A 21,542-nucleotide genomic window follows, 5' to 3' on the forward strand; every position below is an offset into this window, starting at 1 on the left:
CCTTGTACTTTATTATATTATCTGCAAGTAATTTTTTTTTAAAGAACACTTTTAAGTACAATACAGTTGGGCATTTAATATAATTAAGTACACTTTTTTTTTACAAGGAGTGTAATTTCCTTACTTAAGCTACTAATGTTGGTATGTGACACAAAATAACTGTTTATTTTACAGTAACAATTTATTTATGCCTAACAATAGGTATATTAAATGTAAAAATAAATAAATAAATAATAGTATTTTTCTTTTGTATGCAGTATTCAATAGTCCTGCAGAAATTACATCCTTCACCTCAAAATAAAGCTAATTATAAAACTAATAATATCACAGCTAAATCCTAACCCAAAGGTATTCCTAAAAGAGCATTTTAACTTGTTTTAACCGGTGATGACACCACCATTTTTGTCTTTTTCCATATTTAGATAACTTCTGAGGAAATTTTGCAGCCAATGTGTCCCCAAAGTAGTATCTGGGTATGAAACATTAATGGCACTGACCTTTTTCTGCAGAGCACAGTGGAAGATGAAGATGAACATGCCCTGGAAGGCATTAAAAGTGGTGAAAAGATACGCCATGATGACGGTGTTCTCATTGATGAAGAGGAGGCCGAAGGCCCAGGTCAGACCCAAGAGGAAGAGCAGTGCAATAGCCCCCAGAGCCCAGGACCTGAGGGAGAACATGCATACATTCACAATGTATACACATACAACAAAAAGTTCATATATAATGTGACAATAATGTGAATTTTTGCAGTGGAAGACTCTCACTTGATGTTGTCCAGGCGGCTGGAGTCAGGTTTGAGGGCGGATGAGTTACGGACCATCTTGTGAAGTGTTATCATGAGGAACACCAGGTTCAACTAAAGGTCAAAGGTAACACCAAAAAGAAAAATGTAATTTAAAGGCCAAAACTTCCAAGTCATTGTGACACAAATTAAAGCCTATTATAAAAAGGACCAGCCCTTTAGAAAATGTCTACACTGGAAAGACCATTTAAACCACGACTTCCTTTCTAACAATGAGCCTCATTCATAAAGCACAAGCAGAATTTCAGTGTAAATTGTTCGTGAAATCGTTCTATCTTAAATAGCTGAAATTAAATGCAACAATTTACATGAGGATGGTGATACAACATTTACACAGAAATTCACTCAGTTTGTGTTGGATAAGAGATCCAGTGCAAGTAAGAAAAAAAGGTTTTTCTCAAAAACTAATAAAAACAAAAACAGGGCTAACACATTAGTAAAATATATTGTAATTACGAAAATGTCAGCAAGTTCCCATATCTAAACCTAATCTAAGCTCCACACTCATATAAAGCATATTACAGCCAAAACATAGTCGTCAGCAGCAACAGATCCATAGGTGAACAAAAGTGCTTTGTTTGATATGACTAGCGCAGCACTTTTCAGAGAGAGAAAAAAGGGGAACAAACTCTGAGCAAAGCAGAGAGTGTTTGGAGAGAACAATACCATGATAATGAAGGACACAGGGCCGATAAAACTCCAGATGAAGTAGTTATCCACCCTCAACCAGCACCTACACACAAAACACACACACGATAACTTCATCAGTAACATTTTCACTGTTTAAAGAATTATCACTTTATTACAGGCAAAATCATATTTTATGAAGTAGCACATTATTGATCATCGAATGCTTAAATAATTGCAAGACATCTTAAAATATTATTGCTATCAAGATGCCGATGCATTTTTTTGGCATAAAAACAAGCTAATAAAAGAGCAATAAAAGTCTAGTTGAAGGTTAAGCTCAGTTTTTAATCATTAGTGCACTGAGTCAGCGTCTCATTTTCTGCACTGTAGTCAACATTCAAAAGTCTGCAGCTGTGCTATTTTTCCACAGTCGCACACACATAAACACAGACCCACACACCCGCGTGCACACTAACACGTAGAGCGACACACACTCACACAAGCAGTAATCAGCTCAGTTAAAGGTACTGTAAGCATTTTTTTTTAACTTCCGCCAGGCAATAAATTAGACCACGCCTTCTAAACAAAACCCGCCCCCTCAAAGTAATGACAGCCAACCCAATATTAGCAAACAAAAATAGGTAAAATTAGGGCTCCCACACTTTTGAATGATGGACTTAAATAACTTTTTAAACATATTTTGCGAATAGACAAGATTTTAAAATAAATAAATAAAAATTGCCATCAATATTACTTTGAGCATATTTGCAGAGCTTTTTAAGATCTTATTTAGTAGCTTATATACTCCCTATTATTTCCAAGGTTTCAATGACCGTGAAAACCCTACATAAGATTATTTTCTGATGTAAAGTTAAAAATAATGTGTGATTCAGCATTGACGTGTTCTTGTAAAGTGAATTATCAGGACAGGATCTGTCAGATATATGCATGCTATTCCAAAAAAAAAGGTGCTTGCAACATCTTTAACTGACTTCATTTATAATTCACATGATGACCTTGGTTAGGCTAGGATCACATGTCAGCAGCCAATCATCCAACTGAACTCCAAACTACATAATACCAGTGTATGTTTCCTAGGGAAAGATGATACTGCACTATATGGAATTTCAACTCCCAGAGAGCCATTTTGCTGGAATCCATTTAAATGAAACAAATGGTTTAAAGAGGGGGTCGCGTCCCCTGCTCAAAAACCAATGGCCCTTGTACGGCCGAGTGCGAATAGACTGCTTCACACGTACGCTTTCTTAGTCCCGTAGCTGCGATAGTCAATGGCTGCCGAGATGCCCACCACCAGGGCGGGAAAACAATAGCCGCACAGGTAGTAGTATTTCTTTCGGGAATATTCACTCTCAAAGACTTCCACCATCATCAGATACAGCTGGATTCCCTCCAGACACATCCAGGAGAATGCAGCCAGGAAGAAGAAATGCAGCAGGCCCGCAAAAATGGGGCATGCAATCTGTATTTGGACAAAAAAGAGGGAAAAGGGGGTTAGTGAGTAAAAGATATATGACAAAGTATAGTGCATAGTAACTATGAACATAAAAAGAACAGTCCATCCTAAAATGATAATTTACTCCCCTTCGTGTTTTTTTTATTTTTATTTTTTTAAACCTGTGTGACTTTCATTCTTCTGTGGAACAAAGAAGAAGATATTTGGAAGAATGTGAGTAGCGAAAACAGGTTTGATGACCACTGACTTCTACGTTTTGCACAAAGAATACAATGGAAGTCAATGGGAACCAAACCAATTCTTAAAAATATCATCTTTCGTGTTCAGTCATTTTTGGGGTGACTATCCCATTAAGTCTGATCCACATTTCACTTTATTTTAGTCCAGAAGCACTTATTTCTAAGACCCTCTGATGTGAATTACATGCTGTTTTAAGTGACTTTTAGCATAAAACTCTGTCCTCCAACACTTTAAAAAACATAATAAATGCATCCCCTCTCTATTTTCAGATGGTAATCACATTTAAAAGTGATTTATTTTGCTGGGCTGCAGTGTGAAGAAAAAGAAAATGTAGCCGGCACATAAAAGGACTCCCAGCAGAAGCATCTGCCAATCGACTGGTTGAAAGAATACGCAGGAGGCAAACAGCGATGCCACTATTGCAAGTGCACTCACCTAAAAACATCCACCTTTCAGCAAATCACTTAGTGCGAACGTCACATAACATTATTAATATGCATGACTCAAGTTGTGCTTGCACAGTTTGTGGGCTGAAGTAAAATTCTTAATAGAGAAGAAGCGAACAACAGAATTGAAGTAGTCTTCGATAAAAAAATAAAAATAAAAATAATAATATATTTTTATATTTGTAGTTGTTGCAACTAAGTTTTTGATTTAATAATGCATTTTTTATGACTTGTGTATATTTTAGAGTGACTGACTTTTCTGGAAAGTTTGGTTTTTAAGCTTTCAAATCCTATCTTGTATAAATGTATCCACAGCAACTTGGCAATCATACTTGCAAAGACAGGCTGATGAAATTCATAATGCAGCCCCCACACTTTACATATTGTTTCTACGCCCCTGCAAAGCAGAAGATACAGATCTGCTCATGGATTTATCATTTACTTTTTAAGCGCCTCATAAAAAACTATATCTACTGAAAAAAAAAAAACACATGCAAACATAATCTATCTACGAATTCTTCTTCTGAAAAATAGCTCATTGTATCAACTATGGCACCTTGTGAAATGATTTTGATAACCATCATATTAATGCAGCCTGATCTCTGGAAGAGCCAATCAGATGACACCACTGCTTTCAACAGGGAACTTTCAATGTCAATAGACTGATGTGAAAGGCATCACAATTTTTATGATCATGAAACTAATAAGTCACAATATCCTAATCATTTTAAAATGTGCCCATGCTAATTTTCATTTCTGAAGATCGCTGTACTGTATGATAAATTGATTCTGCATTCAGATACTCTTGAATCAGAAAACATAGCAGAGCTGATCATTTAGGGTATGATTTCAGTATTCAATATTTTAATTGGTTGTTCTTCTCCTCAGAAGTGTTGTTTCAGTGCGGTTTTCATTTTTGGTTGGCTGACTAAAACAAACCTCATCAACATCAACTGTCAACAGATATGCTTTCAGGGGTCAGTGTAAAACTCTGTTCAACGCACTGGGTACTGTTTTAATTGGCCCACCAAAACAAAAAAGATGACCCCATCCCTGACAAGACATGACACTCCAGTTAAAGCAGGAGTACAGAAAAAAAATAAAAAATAAAAAATAAACACTATAAGCCAATATCTGTAGTCTTACATTGCTAGTTTAACATATTTGCAGACAACCGATTAATGACCATTACTATCAACTATCAACAACCTTCAGTGAGGTTCTGTCAATGAAATTTTGAGGCATAGTCCTGCAGTGTGGCTTCCCCTATGACCGTCAAATCAAAAACCAACAGAAGCACTGAAAATGAATCTCCTTGTTTTTACTGTCATACAGTCTGATACTAATGACAACAGAGATCTCACAGTGCGAAACGGCCTATTGCTGGGATTTTCGGAACGGCTGACAATCAACAATTGTAGCTTTTAAAACAATAACCTTAAAACTCATCTAATTAATGTTGCTAGCTTCAAAGTGAAAACAACACCCCATAGAATCAACAGATAGAGGAACAGCTGGTTAAATGCACAGTAAATGCATAATCAACATATAATACGGCAGAGTTGCATAATGCTGCCTGGAGGCAATTTTTTTTGAAAGTCAGAGTGAAAGTGTTTTCACTAGCTCCGAAAATGTTCCATCTTGTGAATAACATGCTACAAGGGGAATGTTTGTGTTTCTGAAATGTATTGTTTTATATACATTACCATTCACTTAGTTTGGAGTCATTAAGATTTTTTTATGTTTATTATTACTAGCAATGTTAAAAACAGCTGTGTTGCGTTTTCAGGATTTTCAGTCTTAAATTGACATTCTTTAATGTCCCTTTTGGTTATTTGAATAGATCCTTGCTGAATGAAAGTATTCATTTAAATCAGAGAGTAAGAAAACTGGGAGTGAAACCTCAGTAAAGTACGTCAGATTGTGGTAGTCTGCTGCATCCTCCACAACCGAGCACTCAGAACAAGCACTCATCAGAACTGTGGCATGCAAATGAATGCAAATGAACTGCACTTAATGCAGTTTGCATTTAATTCCTTCAGTTAATCGGATGCTAAAACAATGCAGACAGCATGTTCTATCAGTGGGTGCACGTAAACACTACAATCAGCGGGTGAAATTCATTCCCAGTGCATTCTGCCCTTAATACAGATCCCGAATCCACTCACGTGGTACTGCGTCTTGTCGATGCCGATGAGGAAGAGGAGCTCGGCGATGAAGAGGTTGATGCACAGGTTTTTGTGGATGGTGTTACGGTCGGTCTGCAGGCCTCGCAGGAAGCAGAAGGTGGAGATACAGATGGCGAGACACACCAGCGAAATGACGATACCCACCCATGTGATCACAAAGAGGATCAACTCGTGCATCCTGCCTGGATACTGAGAGAGACCGAGAGATGGATAAGGGAAATGGTCTAAACAGATAGGCTGCCTAAGGGAGAGTGACTTATGAAAATCCAGTAAATGTCAAGCTGAAATTGCTGTTTGTTTGTGTATGTTGCTCTTATGTGTACAGATATGTGTGTTTGTCTTACAGACTGTGAGCAAACAAAAAAGGTGTTTATGTGCATGAGAGCTATATTCAGATTGTTTACAAGCAGGTTATGAATGTAAAGAAGGAATCTGTCTTACATCAGGTTCATGGTGTACCATTAGCACGGCGAAGTTGGTTAGATGGCTACAAGAACAAGTTGTGTGTGTGCTGTTGGTTTCCATCAGCCTGCAGCCCTGAGATGACCACTGGCCCGTCATCGACCGCTCGGAGTAGTTCCAGAATGAACAGTTTGGGCTGAAATGATTCTCCAGCTGCAAAGAGGAACCAACAGAGAGACCTGAAAAGATTGGCTTTCACTCATAATGTTTTATGTTTAGGAGTCATGTACAGGGACCATCCAGCACTTACAAATTGATTTTCACTGTATTGTCTGAAATAGCATTTTCTGCACTGCAAAGGCAGCACAATTAGAGTGAATTATAAACAATAAATCTCTCATTGATTCTTGAGTAGTGTGACATGTTACAGAAGTGACAAACTGTTTTCTGTTTGGATTCGTCTGTTCAACATGTCTAGAAGAGTTCAGGTTTAAGGGGCACATGCAATTTCCTGCTGCTTCCATTTGCTCACAAACGTGTGCAGATCTGTCAGAGCAAATATTCATTCTAAATATGTAGACACGTGTACTGTAGCAGTCACGCTGATGAATGTATTGACATTACAGGATGATGGTCTCAAACTAGATATTCTGCTTGCAGTGTTGACAAAATAACGGTAATTTGCAAAACACATGTATAAAATGAAGAGCCTTTTTGTCGTGTTGCTAGCCACTTAAATCTTTCCTCGTCAGTGTGTTTTTTTTTTTTTTTAAGTTGTCAACCAACTGCGTGCATTTTTTAGAATAATTTTCACAGATGTTTAATCTCCCCCACAATATTTTATTTTATGAATATTTGAACAAACCGAGCCTCTGCAACAACAATAACAACATCAACAAAACGTTTTATTCAAGCTTTTTTAATAACACTTGAATATGAAATGTAAAGTTTCATGAAAAAAGCAACTTTTTGAAACCAAATAAATTCTGCTTTTGTAAAAGACTATGTCTAGATCTGTTAAAAAAATGGAATAGCTTTCATACTGGATCAACATGTCTTTTGGCAACATTATGAAGTTTAGATTTATATGCTGTTTAATGCTTGACGATCATGTATATATTTATATATTAAAAGTTTCAGTCTTGTAAGACTTTTTTAAGGTTTGTGGAAGAAAGGCTGCATTTATTTGAGACATATACATACATGAAATAACATTGTGAAACATTATTACAATTTAAAATAAGTTTAATAATTGAATATACATTTAAATGTTATTTATTCCTTCGAGGCAAAGCTGATTTTTCAGCACCAGTCTTCAGTCTCACATGATCCTTCAGATTCATCTGAAACGCTTTGTATGTTGAAAACAGTTTTCTTGGATGAATGCATACTTCAAAATAACAACATTTATTTGAATTGTAAAAATGTAAATGCTTTTACAATATTGAACAGTAGTCTGCATGAAGTACTGAGTTCTGACGAAAGATGATTTTAGGTGAAGTGAGGCATATTAAAATAATCATAAATGTGAAAAAAAAAAGATCATTAACACAGAAATGTGTGTGTGCCTGTGAGGGTTTTATGTACCTGTAAATGTCTAAGTGTGAACACCACCGGCTCAGTCAGAAACACACGACTGGACTCTTTATTGATCGACGCTGCGATGACGTGTGAATTCACTGCCAGGCCCCGCCCACCAGGCCCCGCCTCCATTTCCATCTTCACTGTGGCGTTTTCAGTGGACAGGAACGAACCCAGGTTCTTATAAAGCACAAAGACCACTTTTACCTGGCCTGTACAGAGAAACACAGCACAAGAAAGAAGGAGAGAGTTACTGAGTGGCGGAAGGATATGAATAACAACTAAGAGGAAAAAGGCAGCGGTAGAGTGACTTGAGTGAAGGTTAAAATGATTTGCGCTGGGAGTGGGTGAGTGATCGGGGGATGAAGGAATTTTAATATGGAGGGCAATGGAACATTCATCCCTTCAGCACTCACTCACTCCATTTCTTCCGTATGAATATTTCATGTGCGTTTGTTTCAATCATACTAATCTCACTTCCCCCGCCCAGCCTGTCCCCGATGAGAAGCAGCGAACGACGACGCGGCTTCAAAAAAAGGCTAAACGCGGGAATGGCGAGAGGAGAGCTGATGGAGGGGTAAGAAATGGCTAAGAGATGGAGGGGACCAGAAGGAGAGAAGGGGGAGAAAAGAAAAAAGTGCTGAGATTGCTCTGTCAGCCTGAAAATGATAGTAATCTAGTCGCCTCTCGGGCTGTTCGATTAAGAGCGCCGTTAAGAAACCATCAGGGAAGAAATGGTCTCAGCGCTTTTGTTAATCTGATTAGGTTTATTATTATCAACCAATAACCGGGTAAACTGAAGTGGAAATTTGGCTAAGCTTCAGTGAAACTGCACGGGGGCGAGTCACACATCGAGAAGAGAGAGAGCGAGCGGTGACTGACCGTTGCGGCTGTACTGTTTGAAGGTGGAGGCCGAAAGCTGGATGCTGCTGTCACTGGGACCGTTCTGAGGGAACGACAGATCCTGGGACTCTGTCTCTGTGTTCAACACACGCACCTCTAGATCTGAAGACACACAAAAACACACACTTTGAGAGTTTGAACAATAATGACAAAGCTAAAAAATTTAGTCCCAAAAGCTTACCATAAAAGTTACTCATTTTGAAGTAGTAGTCAAAAGCTACAATGGGCTATTTTTACTGGGCACTATAAACTTCATACATTTTGTATTCTGTACACTATAATCTAGTATTAAAAAGTCAGTAATACTTTTTTTTTGATAGAAATTAATAATTTTATTCAGCAAGGACACAAATTGATCAGACTGATCAAAAGTGACAACAAAGACATGTATAATGTTAAAAAAATAGTTATATTTCAAATAAAAGCTGTCCTTTTGAACTTTGAGTTCATCAAAGACTCCCTCTGAAAATGTATCAGTTTCCAAAAAATAGCCAGCAGCACAGTTTTAAACACTGAAAATTTTTCATCACAGGAACGGATTACTCTTTAAAATATATTCAAATACGAAACAGCTATTGGAAATTGTTATAACATTTCACAATATTTACTATATTTTTAATCATTACAAGACTTATCAAGATGTGTTAATCAAGAGATTTATTTCAAAAACATTCAAGTTTCGAACAAAGTTACGCTGAATACAGAAATAAAGTAAAATCAAAAATAACAATTAAGCAAAGTTTATATATGAACAAACCCAGTGATTGGGTTGTTTTTACCGGCTGGGTAGTTGTCTTTGTATAAAAATGACTGTATTTCTTGCTTAAAATTTACCCCAAATAGGTTGGATTACTAATATGTTTTAATATATTTAATAAATGAACATTTATTGATAAGCTCAATAAATAATAAAATACTAAACATTTATTAAATACTTATAATATATAATAAATTTTCACCTTTTGATTATTAGTTATGCTTCTAGTAATAAAGTGTCTGACTTTTAATTTCCAACCTATTTTGGATTCATTTTAAGCCAGGCATAAAGTCATTTTTAAACAATAGTTGAGTTAAATAAAACTACCCAGCAGGTTGGTCAAACATTTAACCCAACCGCTTGGTCAAAACCCAGTCGCTGGGTTTGTCCATATTTAGCCCAACTTGAGTTGTTTTTAACCTAGCATTTTTAGAGTGTATGGTTCCATAAACAACCTTTAACATCCATGAAACCTTTTCATTGGACAAAAGATGGTTCTCTTAAGAACACTTCCCTCTGTGGTTCTGTGGAGAACCCTAAATAGATCTTCTATGGCATCAGTGTGAAAAACCTTAATTTTTACTAGGAACACAAAGCAAGTTAGTTTCTTGTCAACACAAACTCACCTACATTGGCAGCGTGGTCTGAAAAGTGATTATTGTACATGTTATTGGCCAACAGGAAGGCTCCTTTCTCCATGACGTCCAATAGCATGGTGGCGGTGTGTGCCTGCTCCGTGCTATTCATGTCCTGCCACGACTCTAAAACTTCGGCCCGCAAAAGATTATCCACAGTCTGCACAACCGCCTGCGCACACATGCACAAACAAACACTTCATCATAATTACATTAGACATCAAAGATCAGAAAATATGACTCTCTGGGAATGTCACATCTGTGAATTTTACGTAACGTTTGAAATGTTTTTCTACTAAGGAGCAAGATCTTATAGGCCATTATAAATGACAACAGCGCTAAAAGAAAGCCTTGGGCAAGATTGCTAGAAGTCTCTCTTTCTCTCTCTCTCTCTCTCTCTCTCTCTCTCTCTCTCTCACACACACACACACACACACACACACACACACAACAAACCAGCTGCAGTTAAAATTCATCTGAGGTAGCCATATGCATTAAAAATTATGGAAGGCACTTTCTATGATGCCTGCATATGTTATGCATTATGAATGCAGTCATAATGCTATACTGTAATGCATTCATTATTTTCACTAAAAGTAACCACCAATATATTATAATATAATATAATACTTCATGCTACTATGTTAAAAGACATCATAAAATAATACATTTTTATTTATTTTAATATATATATATATATATATATATATATATATATATATATATATATATATATATATATATATATATATATATATATATATATATATATATTAAAACATTTTTTATTCCCTTGATGGCAAAGTTTATGATTATGATTTAGCAGTTAAGAAACGTTTATTATTATTAATTAGGTAACACTTTAGTTTAGGGACCAATTCTCACTATTGACTAGTTGCTTATTAGCATGCATATTACTAGCATATTAATTATTTATTAGTACTTATAAAGCACATATTCACGCCTTATTCTAGATCCCATAATGATCATATTTTAGATTCCTTAATCCTACCCCTTAATTAACAACTACCTTATTATTAATAAGCAGCCAACTGGAAGTTTATTGGGGCAAAAGTGATAGTTAGTTAATAATGAGAATTGGTCCCCAAACTAATAGTGACATTTTCTTCAGGGTTCTTTGATAAATAGCAAGTTTGAAAGAACAGCATTTATTTGAAATAGAAATATTTAGCTACATATTTGATCAAATGTATGCATCCTTGCTGAATTAAAGTTTAAATTTTCTTTAAAAAATATAACGACCCCAAACTTTAAAATGTACAGCCTCTTAAAGAAAACTGAAGGAAATTCTGACTGTATTTTAATATCTTTATAATGCATTTCATGTACAGGCTTCCTATAATGTTTTGTATAAAATTCTCCCAGTCGATTGCGGGATAGGAATCAAACACAGGTAGGTGTGCACAGTGACACGGAGGATGAGAAGAGATACAGTACGAGAGGTGAAGTGTGTCTTTGAGCTCATACAGATAACAGTGCACAATACCTGAACATAAGCCCGGCAGGTCCTCTCTCTCTTCTGCCACTGCAAGACACAATGGGACTACTTTCAGATAAACACATACATGAAGAAGAGTCTTGCCCATTCAAACTGATTTTAAAGTCAATATCAAATGCACCCCCCCCCCCCCCACATCAATTTGTAACATTTGCCAATAAAATTAGCTACTAACAAATAAACAAGAATATAAAGTAAGCCAGAATTACAACCGGTCAGAAAAAAAAGGGATATGCAGAATCTGGATTTATGTGATTCATGTCAAGGCTGTGAGTTTAGAGAGTATTCCTGTGCACACTGATGTGGCAGAAAAAACAAAACAAGAAGGGTTTGTTTAAAGGGCAAATGTGTGTGAGTGTGTGTGTGTGTGTGTGTGTGTGTGTGTGCATGCATGTGTCACCTTATTGTAGTTCCTGGCTGCCGATTCCTTATTCCCGGGTCTGAGTGCTTGCAGCTGTGCATCTAATATATCCAATAGCTGCTCGATGAGTCTGACAGAGGAACTGACATCACCGGCGTGAATGCGGCCCTGCGTGTGGTTCACCAGCTCAGCAGCGATGTTTGCAGCATTCTCTCCGCTTTTTATCTACACAGTGAATACACACACACAGTCTGGTCTCTAAAGCTCAATCCCCTGCTGTGCGCTGTGGGGGTGTGAGCTGGGGTTTCTGGGTTTATGCTGCTAGACGCACAGACAAAAGACAGCAAATCTTTAATGACTCTCTAAATCAAGCTATTACAAAAAAAAAAAAAGGGAAAAAAGAAAGCGTGAAACGTGATAAAATTACTCACTTGATTTGAAAGCAGACACATAGCTTGTAATTGCCCTGAAGCAAATAAGTCACTTAATGTTTTGAGAAAAAAAGAAAAGAAAAGAAAAAAAAAACAGTCCATTGTGTTTAAGGAACTCAAAGGTACATCAAAGTATGCTATGATGTAACCACTCTTTGTGGTTCAGAAACAATGCTGTTAGAATAGTATGTAACACAAGAAAAACACATTAATGGCAACTCTGTAACTAACATTTTAATTTAATGTGAGTCTTTTGATTTGTTAACCTTTGAAGAAGACCATTTATTTTTCTAAGGACTTTTACAGCTGACATTTCTCTTCTGAGTCCTAATTGTGTTCTATAAAGAAAGAGTTCAGTAATTTACAATAGTGACAGCCACGTGTATATTAAATCTGCATGTGTTAATAATAAACAAAACATGGTCTGCTAATAAGTTCAGGATGATAATACTCTACATCTGTGATTGCCAACATTACTTCGGTCGACAACAGCCCCAACAACAGGGTTCAACTATTTCCAACAATGTTTGTAGTCCGAGAAGTCAAAATGTTGCTGTGTTGGTCTCTCAATGTCAATCATCACAACTTAAATGTAGGATAAGCGATTTTGGAGAGGCTAACGACAGCAACCTAGCTTTAAGAGCACAAGATCTCACCCTCCCTGCATAATCACTTTCCAAAGCAAACGCATCCTCCAAAACACATGAACACACAGGCAGACCAGAGGCTAACCAGTGACACGATGACAGACAGTTTTTTTTTTTTTTAGAGATAAAGATAATAATAAAATTACTCTGCATAATCCTGAATATTCTTTCCAAGGTTGTTAGGAAAGAGGGGCTGGAAATTATTTTTAACAAGTCTCTGATCATTTCAGTCTGAGTTGGACTGTGCTGTGAATCTGTCACTGTTACTGATTTGTTACTGGAATAAAGGGATGCACAAACTATATTAGGCATCAGACAGAACATGGAACTAATCTCATTAGCAAAAACAAAGTTTATATAAAAGTCTTAAAGTCCACTTGTTCTGAAGGATCAAAGAGAGGGAGACTAAAATAATAATTTGAACTCTTTTTCTGTCAAAAGTTTAACGACAGTGGAAAAATGTGATATGATGCCTAAAAACTGCTTTGTTAAACAAAAAAGTTTTGTAAAACATGTGGAAATCAGAACAAACAGTCCTTGATGTGTATGTTCAGTGTGACTTTAACCTGAGATGCTTTTAAACTCTCTCTTAGAAATAGAGAGAATAGAGAGATTTTGTTCCAAATCATGTCAAAAGAATGACCTGCGTGCGGTAATGTGAGCTGAGGCCGGAATGATAATAGCTGAGATAGCAGACAGAGCAGGACAGGGAACAGGGGGTCAGAGTAAGTAAAAAGCAACTTTTTAGTGGCCTCACCTTCTGGGCCACCTGGTTGACCCACGGCGAGGTGCAGTTACTTAGATCAGGGCCGCGAGGATTCCACAGCACAGGAGAAGACAGGCACTGAAAGGATGCAATGCCTGAAACAGAAGAAGAGATATTAGGATGGACAGACAGAAAGTGACCTGGGGTTTTAAAGTCTTTTGTGTGTGTGTTTGTGTGTGTGTGTGTGTGTGTGTGTGTGTGTGTGTGTTTATATATATATAACTAACAGTCAGCACACACACACACACACACACACAAAATCCACTCATGCAAGGGAACTCTTATCATTGGGTTTACATACTACATATATTTCTTTATTTTTTTTACTTTTTTTTTGTGGAGGAAATACAGCCAACAAATGTCCAGACTACTTGCGAACTTCAATACTCTTTAATAACCATCACAGGATGCATCTTGAGGTTGTTGAGAATAACTAATGCTGTAATCAAGACGGAGTGAGGCGACTTTGAAGAAGCACAAATTAATTAATTATTTATTAAAATAAAACAAAATACAAAAAATACAATGTAAAAAACATGATTTTTGAACATTTACCATTTATCTGTTTTTGCAAATAAACTCATGTGTATATAAAAAATATGTGTGTTTGTGTGTGTGTGTGTGTATATATATATATATATATATATATATATATATATATATATATATATATATATATATATATATATATATATATATATATATATATATATATATATATTTTTTAAATGGATATCAATATTAAATAGTGTCTATTAATACATAAAATACTGCAGAACAGTATGTTCCATTTTCTTTTTTTTTTCTGATTTAGATTTTCTATGGATATACGGTCTACCATACTACATTAGAAAAAAACTAAATCCTGAAATACAAGTATAAACACAAGTACACAAAAAAATAATTCTTAGCAAATATACCAAAAAACAACTGACTACATTTATTCTCAATTCTAGGGTGATATAGATTAAGATAGAAAGAACAGGGCTGCTCAGAACTTTGAAACCTTTCACGAAAAAAAAAAAAACTTTTTATCAGTGGAAATGAGTTTGCTGACACATGAACGCCATAGCACACACTTGCACATGCTTGTGTAAGATCACACACCAGGCACAGCCACCCCACCAGCACCCCTGAATGCTGAGAAAACACCTCGAGGAAGACACCTTCTGCCACTCCTCATTTTCAGTTATGTTGGGCTGTTTAGTTAGCCCGAGTTCATAGAGAGGACAGCATGCTGGGAACAAACAAACGGCAGGCCTTTTCAGAAACCACAACACAAACAGCTCCAAAGAAGAGAGGGAAAAAGAGTGACAGAGAGAGAGGAAAAGCTATAGAGGAGTGAAGCAGCACTACAACAGCTCCAGCGAGATCAGAGCCACACGGAGACTCTCTCTCTCTCAGCTGCTGTCTGCTTTTCTCTCCTCTCCACTCCTTCATCCACAATAGATTGGCTTTGAAGGATCTGCCAGGATTCACCAATTAAAGCCGCTGCTAATTTAACTTGTCTGTCATTTCAGTGACAGAAAAAGGTGACAGAAGAAAGACAACGTTTTGTCAGTGGCTGGGAGAGAGAGATGCTAAGAGAGGGAGGAATTGCTTTTCTCCCACGACAAGAAAGAGGCATTTGATGAGGCGGTTGTATGGAGAAATGGGGGGAGGGGGGTGTTGTCGTTCGTAGACTGTCTAGTGGCTCATTTTTTAATTCGGCAGTTTTGCAGGGCTAACCCATGCTGAGTTTGAAGATCACTCCTTCATTTGCAAAGGACTGCCTTTTATCTATGACTCCCAAGAGGACCTGCCAGCTGGAGAGAATATAGAGATGAGGAGGAAAAGGAAGCAAGCTCTCCACACAAAGAAATGGGTGTATACACATAAATGTGTACATGAACCCAGTGACATACACAACACAGGTAGACACAACAAACAATGCTATGAAAAGCTGTCTCAACAAACATTGTGTGACCTTTATGTCATAAACATCACGCACCCTTCCTTCCTGTAAAGTTGTGATTCCCTCTGCCAGTACATCATGTTGTAATCAAGTGCACAACACACTAAAATGTCAAGCAGCACTGACACAGTTTGCTATAATGTTTACACCCCGGTAGATATCTGTGCAGGTATCAGTAGACGGGACATTTTTTATTTAATATCTCAAGTCAAAATCATTATTTTAAATTGTCTATAATATATATATATATATATATATATATATATATATATATATATATATATATATATATATATATATATATTCATTTTTTTTTAAGTCACACCATCACCGTCACTCACCTAGTGATCCTTTAGGGCACGGCCTGTCTACAGTTTCCCCCCTCTGGGTGGCAGGCCACTGCACCCCTCGTGCTACTCTGGCTTCGCACACTTGGAGCTCAGGACCCTGTGGTGGGACGCGCAGGGGTCTGCGAGTCACTGGCACAGTGGCGGTGATAGGTCGCAGGTCTGGTGCCTTGTTAATTGCCCCTATTGGGTGAGCGGTTGGGGGCAGAGGTCGCATAGTTGAGGGGATGGAGCTAGAAGTGACAGGTCCAGCTGCAGTGGTGGTGCTGCTGCTCATCTGAGTGGGATCGAGTGGACCTGAGAGCAAGAGAGAAAGACACACGGGAATGCAAAGAAAATGTAAACTGAGGCAACAAGAGCATAAGAGGCAGAGAAGCAGATTCAGAGCACCTACAGAGTCAGCGAGAATGTCGGCGGATGTTTGACCAAGATGAAAAAAGAAGACGAAACAGAAGAAAGGAAAACCTAAACATTTGATGTGTCTTGCAAAAGGAATACGAGAAAGTTGGTAAGAAGATAAATAAAGCAGCAGGAGCATTTGCTAGTCTTTAATGCATGATTATACGTCCACACAGTCCCCCTGAGAACCGGATAGAGCAAAATACAGGAGGAGAAAGAGAGAGAGAGAGAGAGAGAGAGAGAGAGAGAGAGACAGACAGATAATGTTCATGGCAAGAAGATGAGAATGAATAATTGATTAGAAATCTTTTTCTGATCTGACAAAACACTAATGACCATTGCTAATTAAACCATAAAGACAATGTATTGAAGACACAGAGGGGAACACTAACAGAACGTTGACACTTAACAGATCAAACTGTCTGTTACCCTCCACCTCCCGCTGATCTGGCTCTTTCTCTGTCACTTACCAGCGGTGGGATCCGGTGGGCTAAACTCTAGGGGGTAGCGCAGCACATTGTAGTTATTCCAGACATAAAGTTGATTGTCTCGTGGGTTGTAATCCACAGAGGACACGTACTGGTAGGGGTTGGGGAATGGGATGTGGACGGGCTCTTCCCGTGCTCGGTTGGTGTTGTACGCATACAGCACCAGATCTCCACCTGCTTCACTGTCGTCATCCTGATAAACAGAGCGGACAGCATATAGAACACCACACGCCATAAAAGCATTGGATGCCAGTCGCTTATCAAAGCTCGTCTCCCAGGTTCCCTCGAAGCGCAGAGTGTAGGGGTTAACCTAAAAGAGATCGAGAGTAGAGGGTTCGGATTTTGGTTGTGTTCATATGATACACCAAAATAACTTGATTATGCCACGGTTCTGGAAAACTGAGATCCTTAAAATGTAACCAAAAATAAAATACAATCTCAACTGAAACACAATAGCTTTAAACTGCACTTTTCAATGACACTGACCTGGCTGACCACAAGTCGTCCATTGTTGGCTTCTGTAGCGTAGATGACCCATAAGCCATTTTCATCGACTGCGAGGTCAATATCAGATTTGCCCCCCCAGCGGTATGGTGAGGTGTCATGATAGTTTGCATTATTGACTATGGCTTCTCCACTCTTTATACGTGTGCGCAAGTCATATTTCACAATATTGCGTGTGCGTTCCTTGTTGTAAAAAACAGCACCATCATACACGACAAAACCTGTTCCATCCACACGATTTGGCAGCCTGTGGGAGAAGAGTGTGTTACTTGAGATAACTTGCTATACATGTAATTTCTGCTACATTTAAGAAACATTATGATCAGAAACTAAATCAGGATTTGACAACTCTAATATACCTGCCAAGAAGTGATACACAGAATTAGTATGCTAATCTGCAGAATCTTTTATTTAACTTTAAGAAGAAACTCAAGAACCCTACCTGAGAACTCAAGAAGCATATACAAAGAAGCTACCAAACCTAAGTTTAGTAAAAAAAAGTCTAAGAAAAATTATTACTTTATTGTACACAGGGATTGGTTACTGGTACTAGACCCAAGCTGTGGTCCTCACTCACTTGTAAGTGGTTGTGGCTCGATTCTGCTTGAAGTCTTCCCATGAAGCATACTCATACAGCATGTCTGTGCGGTACGGAGTCCAGGGCATGACGTAAAGACGGTCACCAGACTGGAGGGGATCCTTACACCATGCCCCCGACTGATGCTCCACCTCCTGCAGCAAACTTGCTGCCTGCACCCTTAAGAGAGTCCCGGGACATACAAAGACTGGATATGTGGGATAAAGAGAGAGAAAGAAAGAGAAAGAGAGAGAAAGAGAGGGAGAGATGAAATAACAAGGAGGGGACAGCAAGAATGCACAGAATGATGGTGTGATAGGATTAAAAAGAAGATAAATTTTATGAGAAGACAAATGGAGATATGGAGGATAGAGAAAGAAGGGGAATTGGTTGGAGGCCATAAGGGATGATAACATGAAAGAAAATGTGGCAGCAAGAAAGAGGAAGAGAGAGTGAGAGAGAAATGGGAGAGAGGACATGAGATAAATGACCATTCTTCTAATGAAAGAGTGTTAATGTTCATTAGTCAAGTATCTGCACACTGGACTAGAGGCTGGTGAGGGGAGATGACACAATCCTGGCTGCTGGTGCTCATATATTGCTGGGAATCATTTTTTAAACCCTGCCCCACTTCAAGTTCCCTGCAGGAAAATCACCAGCTTCTGATGATAGCTGATTTTACATTGTTTCTAGATTGACTGATCATTCATGGTCATTTGCTGCACTGAGCTGGCATAGACTGTTTGTCAGCTGGACTTCCAACTGATGTACCTGGTTCAAGCATCTTGGTCAAATTGGTCAGAGCTGGTAGACTACTTTGGAATTGCAGAAAGCCGGTTGCCATGTTTCTCAAACCAGCAGGGAAACCAGGGTTTAATGCTAACTGATTTCAAGTTGTTCAAGCAGGACCAAGTTGGTCGAAACCGGTCTAGATTTTCAGCACAGCATTTCTCAACCCTAGTCCTGGAGTATCCCCAATATATGCATTTTGTTTGTCACATTTATCTTACACTAGGTCTTGGAGTTAAATTAGGTGTGTTGGACTACAGAGACATAACAAATTATGCAGTATTAGGGGTACACTAGTACCAGAATTGGGAAAAAGTGATTTAACAAAAGCACCATCACCTTAATGGAGCTGGTTTCAACTCGGAAGACTATCTTAGCCAAGCAAGTTACACATAGTAGACCAGGGGTGCAAAACTTAGTCCCTGGAGGTCCACAGAACTGCAGAGTTTGGCTTTAACCTTAATTAAACATCTTATCCAGCAAATCAAGTCCTTCAGGCTTATTTGAAAACTACATGTGTTGGAACAGGCTTGGAACTAAACTCTGCAGAGTTTTGCACCCCTCTGGTAGACCATTTTATTTCAGCAACAAACCAGCTTGACCACCTTAAGCTGGCATGGAACTGAATTTCCAGCAGGGTTTTCTTACATCAACGGCCATGTCCCAAATGGTACCCACTGTCCTCCTTCAAGTATACACACGTATACACAATCAGCGTGCCATTTGAGGCAGGGTCTCTATATAAATTTGGTATTTGTTTCACCTCAAAGCACTGCTGTAATGTCAAAATGTGATTTTGTGTTTAATGTTGAATAAAGATGAATGTTAGGATGCCAGTCATGTACGAAAACAACTGCAGTGCTCAACTTTTATCTGCTAGGAGTACTTGATCAAGACGCACACACTCATACACACACTGATCTCTGTCTCTGTTCTCTGAAGGAGGTCATTCACCTGGGATTGGTGTGAATTAGCTGGCTGACGCAGTTTCTCACTCTCAGACTGAGAGGGCATGGGGACCTGAGAGAATCTATCTACTGCTGGGGGGTATGGGGAAAGGGAGCTGGAGATGTCTATGGAAAGAGAAAGAAGACGTCATCAGCACTATGCTGTCACAGTGGACAAGCTGAGAGCATGTGTGGAAGGTGAGGACATCTCGGAGGGGAGATGGGGCTAGGGCGGGTGTGCGGGTGGGATGTTGGGGGTGGTATATGGGGGTATAAGCTAGTGGGGCTATGTGTGTCTCAAACAATCAATACATACTGTTGCTACATACACACACATATACGTCAAAAATTGGTGAAGCCAAACTGAAAGGCTTTTTGTAATTAGTAAATTATGCACAAGCACACAGAGACACACATCTATGAAAACCATATTAGAGATAATTGTTATAATTTGGTTGATAGCTATAGAAATCCCTTCAGGTTAAGATAAATGAGTTATGTATCTATCAAGTGCAGTCTTCATCCTGAAGGAGCTGTAAAAATTCCTTCATAATAAAATAGAAGACATAAGAACTAACTCTTCCTAGAAATGCCCTACAGAGAAAAACCAGTATTACTTCACCAGCACATCTCTTGTATGCTAATCTCAGTAAAGGATGCTGGTGTGCTACTACTTCCACAATGAGTTCATACTAACTGGACCAGAATTACTGTCTTGGTCAGTTGGATCCACTAGAAAAGTCAAGTTGTCTGAAGAGTCTCACCAAATGGTAAAATGTATGGCTATGGTCTGCCAGTTGGAAGACCTGCTTACATGGTTACAGTTTGAAAAAGGTGGAAAATTTCTAGTAAATTTAGGAAATATTCCAGAAATTTTGGAAACTTTCCAGGATTTTTTTATATTCCAGGGATTTTTGGAAAGTTTCTGGAAATTTACCCACAATTTTCCAACCCTTTGCAACCCTAGCCCTTGTAGACTGTATCGGTCAAGACTATAAATGTGCTTCGATCTTTGGTCAAGCTGGTTTTTGTAGAATGACAATTATTTTTTATGTTACACAAAACAAACTGACCACCTTAAAAGTGTATAGCTTGTTTTAGAAACTCAACCACTTGATCAATCAAGATCATTATGGTCATCTAGCATTAAAGCAGAGTTCTACTGTTAAACAGAATGACTATACTTATTTTAACACTAGCACTAATCAGCATTAACCAGCTTGCTTAGAGCAACAAAACAATTCTAAATTCCACCGTTTCTCTACAGGTTTGGTTATGAGACACTCAGTCAGACAAATTTCTCAACAAGTATAGAGACAATCCTCTCACATACTTATTTAGACTACTTATACCATTTGTCACTGAAAACAAATGACAAAGATGAATAAATAAATCTCCCATCATGCGATGACAAACACCATCTCTGAACTAAAGAATATTAATAGACTCATATAAGAACAGGGAGGCAGTGCCTTCCTGAGGGGAACAGCAACACACGGTATTGACCTGTTCTATATGGGTGACCCATAAAACAAAGAACAAGCACCCTGAGTTTCAAAAGAAATTGGGACAAAGGCAACACACCACCAGACACACACGAGCACACGCTTTCCCCAAACAGACCCACGTACACACCCATCCAAGTGTCTGATCAAGTACATGGAGGGCGATATAAGCAAATGCCCACAAACACACACAAAGGCAACACCAGCTGCTTTGATGTCAATGCTCAAGCAACTGCTGCCCTAATT

At 38.2% G+C, this 21,542-nt stretch overlaps 1 protein-coding gene across 1 annotated transcript in view; it reads right to left on the minus strand.

Annotated features, from left to right (window-relative positions):
* The window catches only part of LOC127953714 (adhesion G protein-coupled receptor L1-like), a 161,644-nt gene that overhangs the window by 19,063 nt on the left and 121,039 nt on the right, over positions 1 to 21,542 (minus strand). The window contains exons 5-20 of the mRNA XM_052552986.1: positions 18,056 to 18,263; positions 17,461 to 17,725; positions 16,957 to 17,284; positions 16,082 to 16,384; positions 13,778 to 13,881; positions 11,982 to 12,167; positions 11,570 to 11,608; positions 10,054 to 10,234; positions 8,650 to 8,772; positions 7,774 to 7,979; positions 6,226 to 6,399; positions 5,764 to 5,973; positions 2,695 to 2,915; positions 1,472 to 1,538; positions 768 to 859; positions 498 to 666 (exon numbers count right to left, since the gene is read on the minus strand). Coding sequence (XP_052408946.1) covers positions 498 to 666; positions 768 to 859; positions 1,472 to 1,538; positions 2,695 to 2,915; positions 5,764 to 5,973; positions 6,226 to 6,399; positions 7,774 to 7,979; positions 8,650 to 8,772; positions 10,054 to 10,234; positions 11,570 to 11,608; positions 11,982 to 12,167; positions 13,778 to 13,881; positions 16,082 to 16,384; positions 16,957 to 17,284; positions 17,461 to 17,725; positions 18,056 to 18,263 — 2,876 coding nt within the window. The remainder of the gene's footprint in view (positions 1 to 497; positions 667 to 767; positions 860 to 1,471; positions 1,539 to 2,694; positions 2,916 to 5,763; positions 5,974 to 6,225; positions 6,400 to 7,773; positions 7,980 to 8,649; positions 8,773 to 10,053; positions 10,235 to 11,569; positions 11,609 to 11,981; positions 12,168 to 13,777; positions 13,882 to 16,081; positions 16,385 to 16,956; positions 17,285 to 17,460; positions 17,726 to 18,055; positions 18,264 to 21,542) is intronic.

This window comes from Carassius gibelio, chromosome B3 (assembly GCF_023724105.1).
Source record: "Carassius gibelio isolate Cgi1373 ecotype wild population from Czech Republic chromosome B3, carGib1.2-hapl.c, whole genome shotgun sequence".
Classification (NCBI taxonomy): Eukaryota; Metazoa; Chordata; class Actinopteri; order Cypriniformes; family Cyprinidae; genus Carassius; species Carassius gibelio.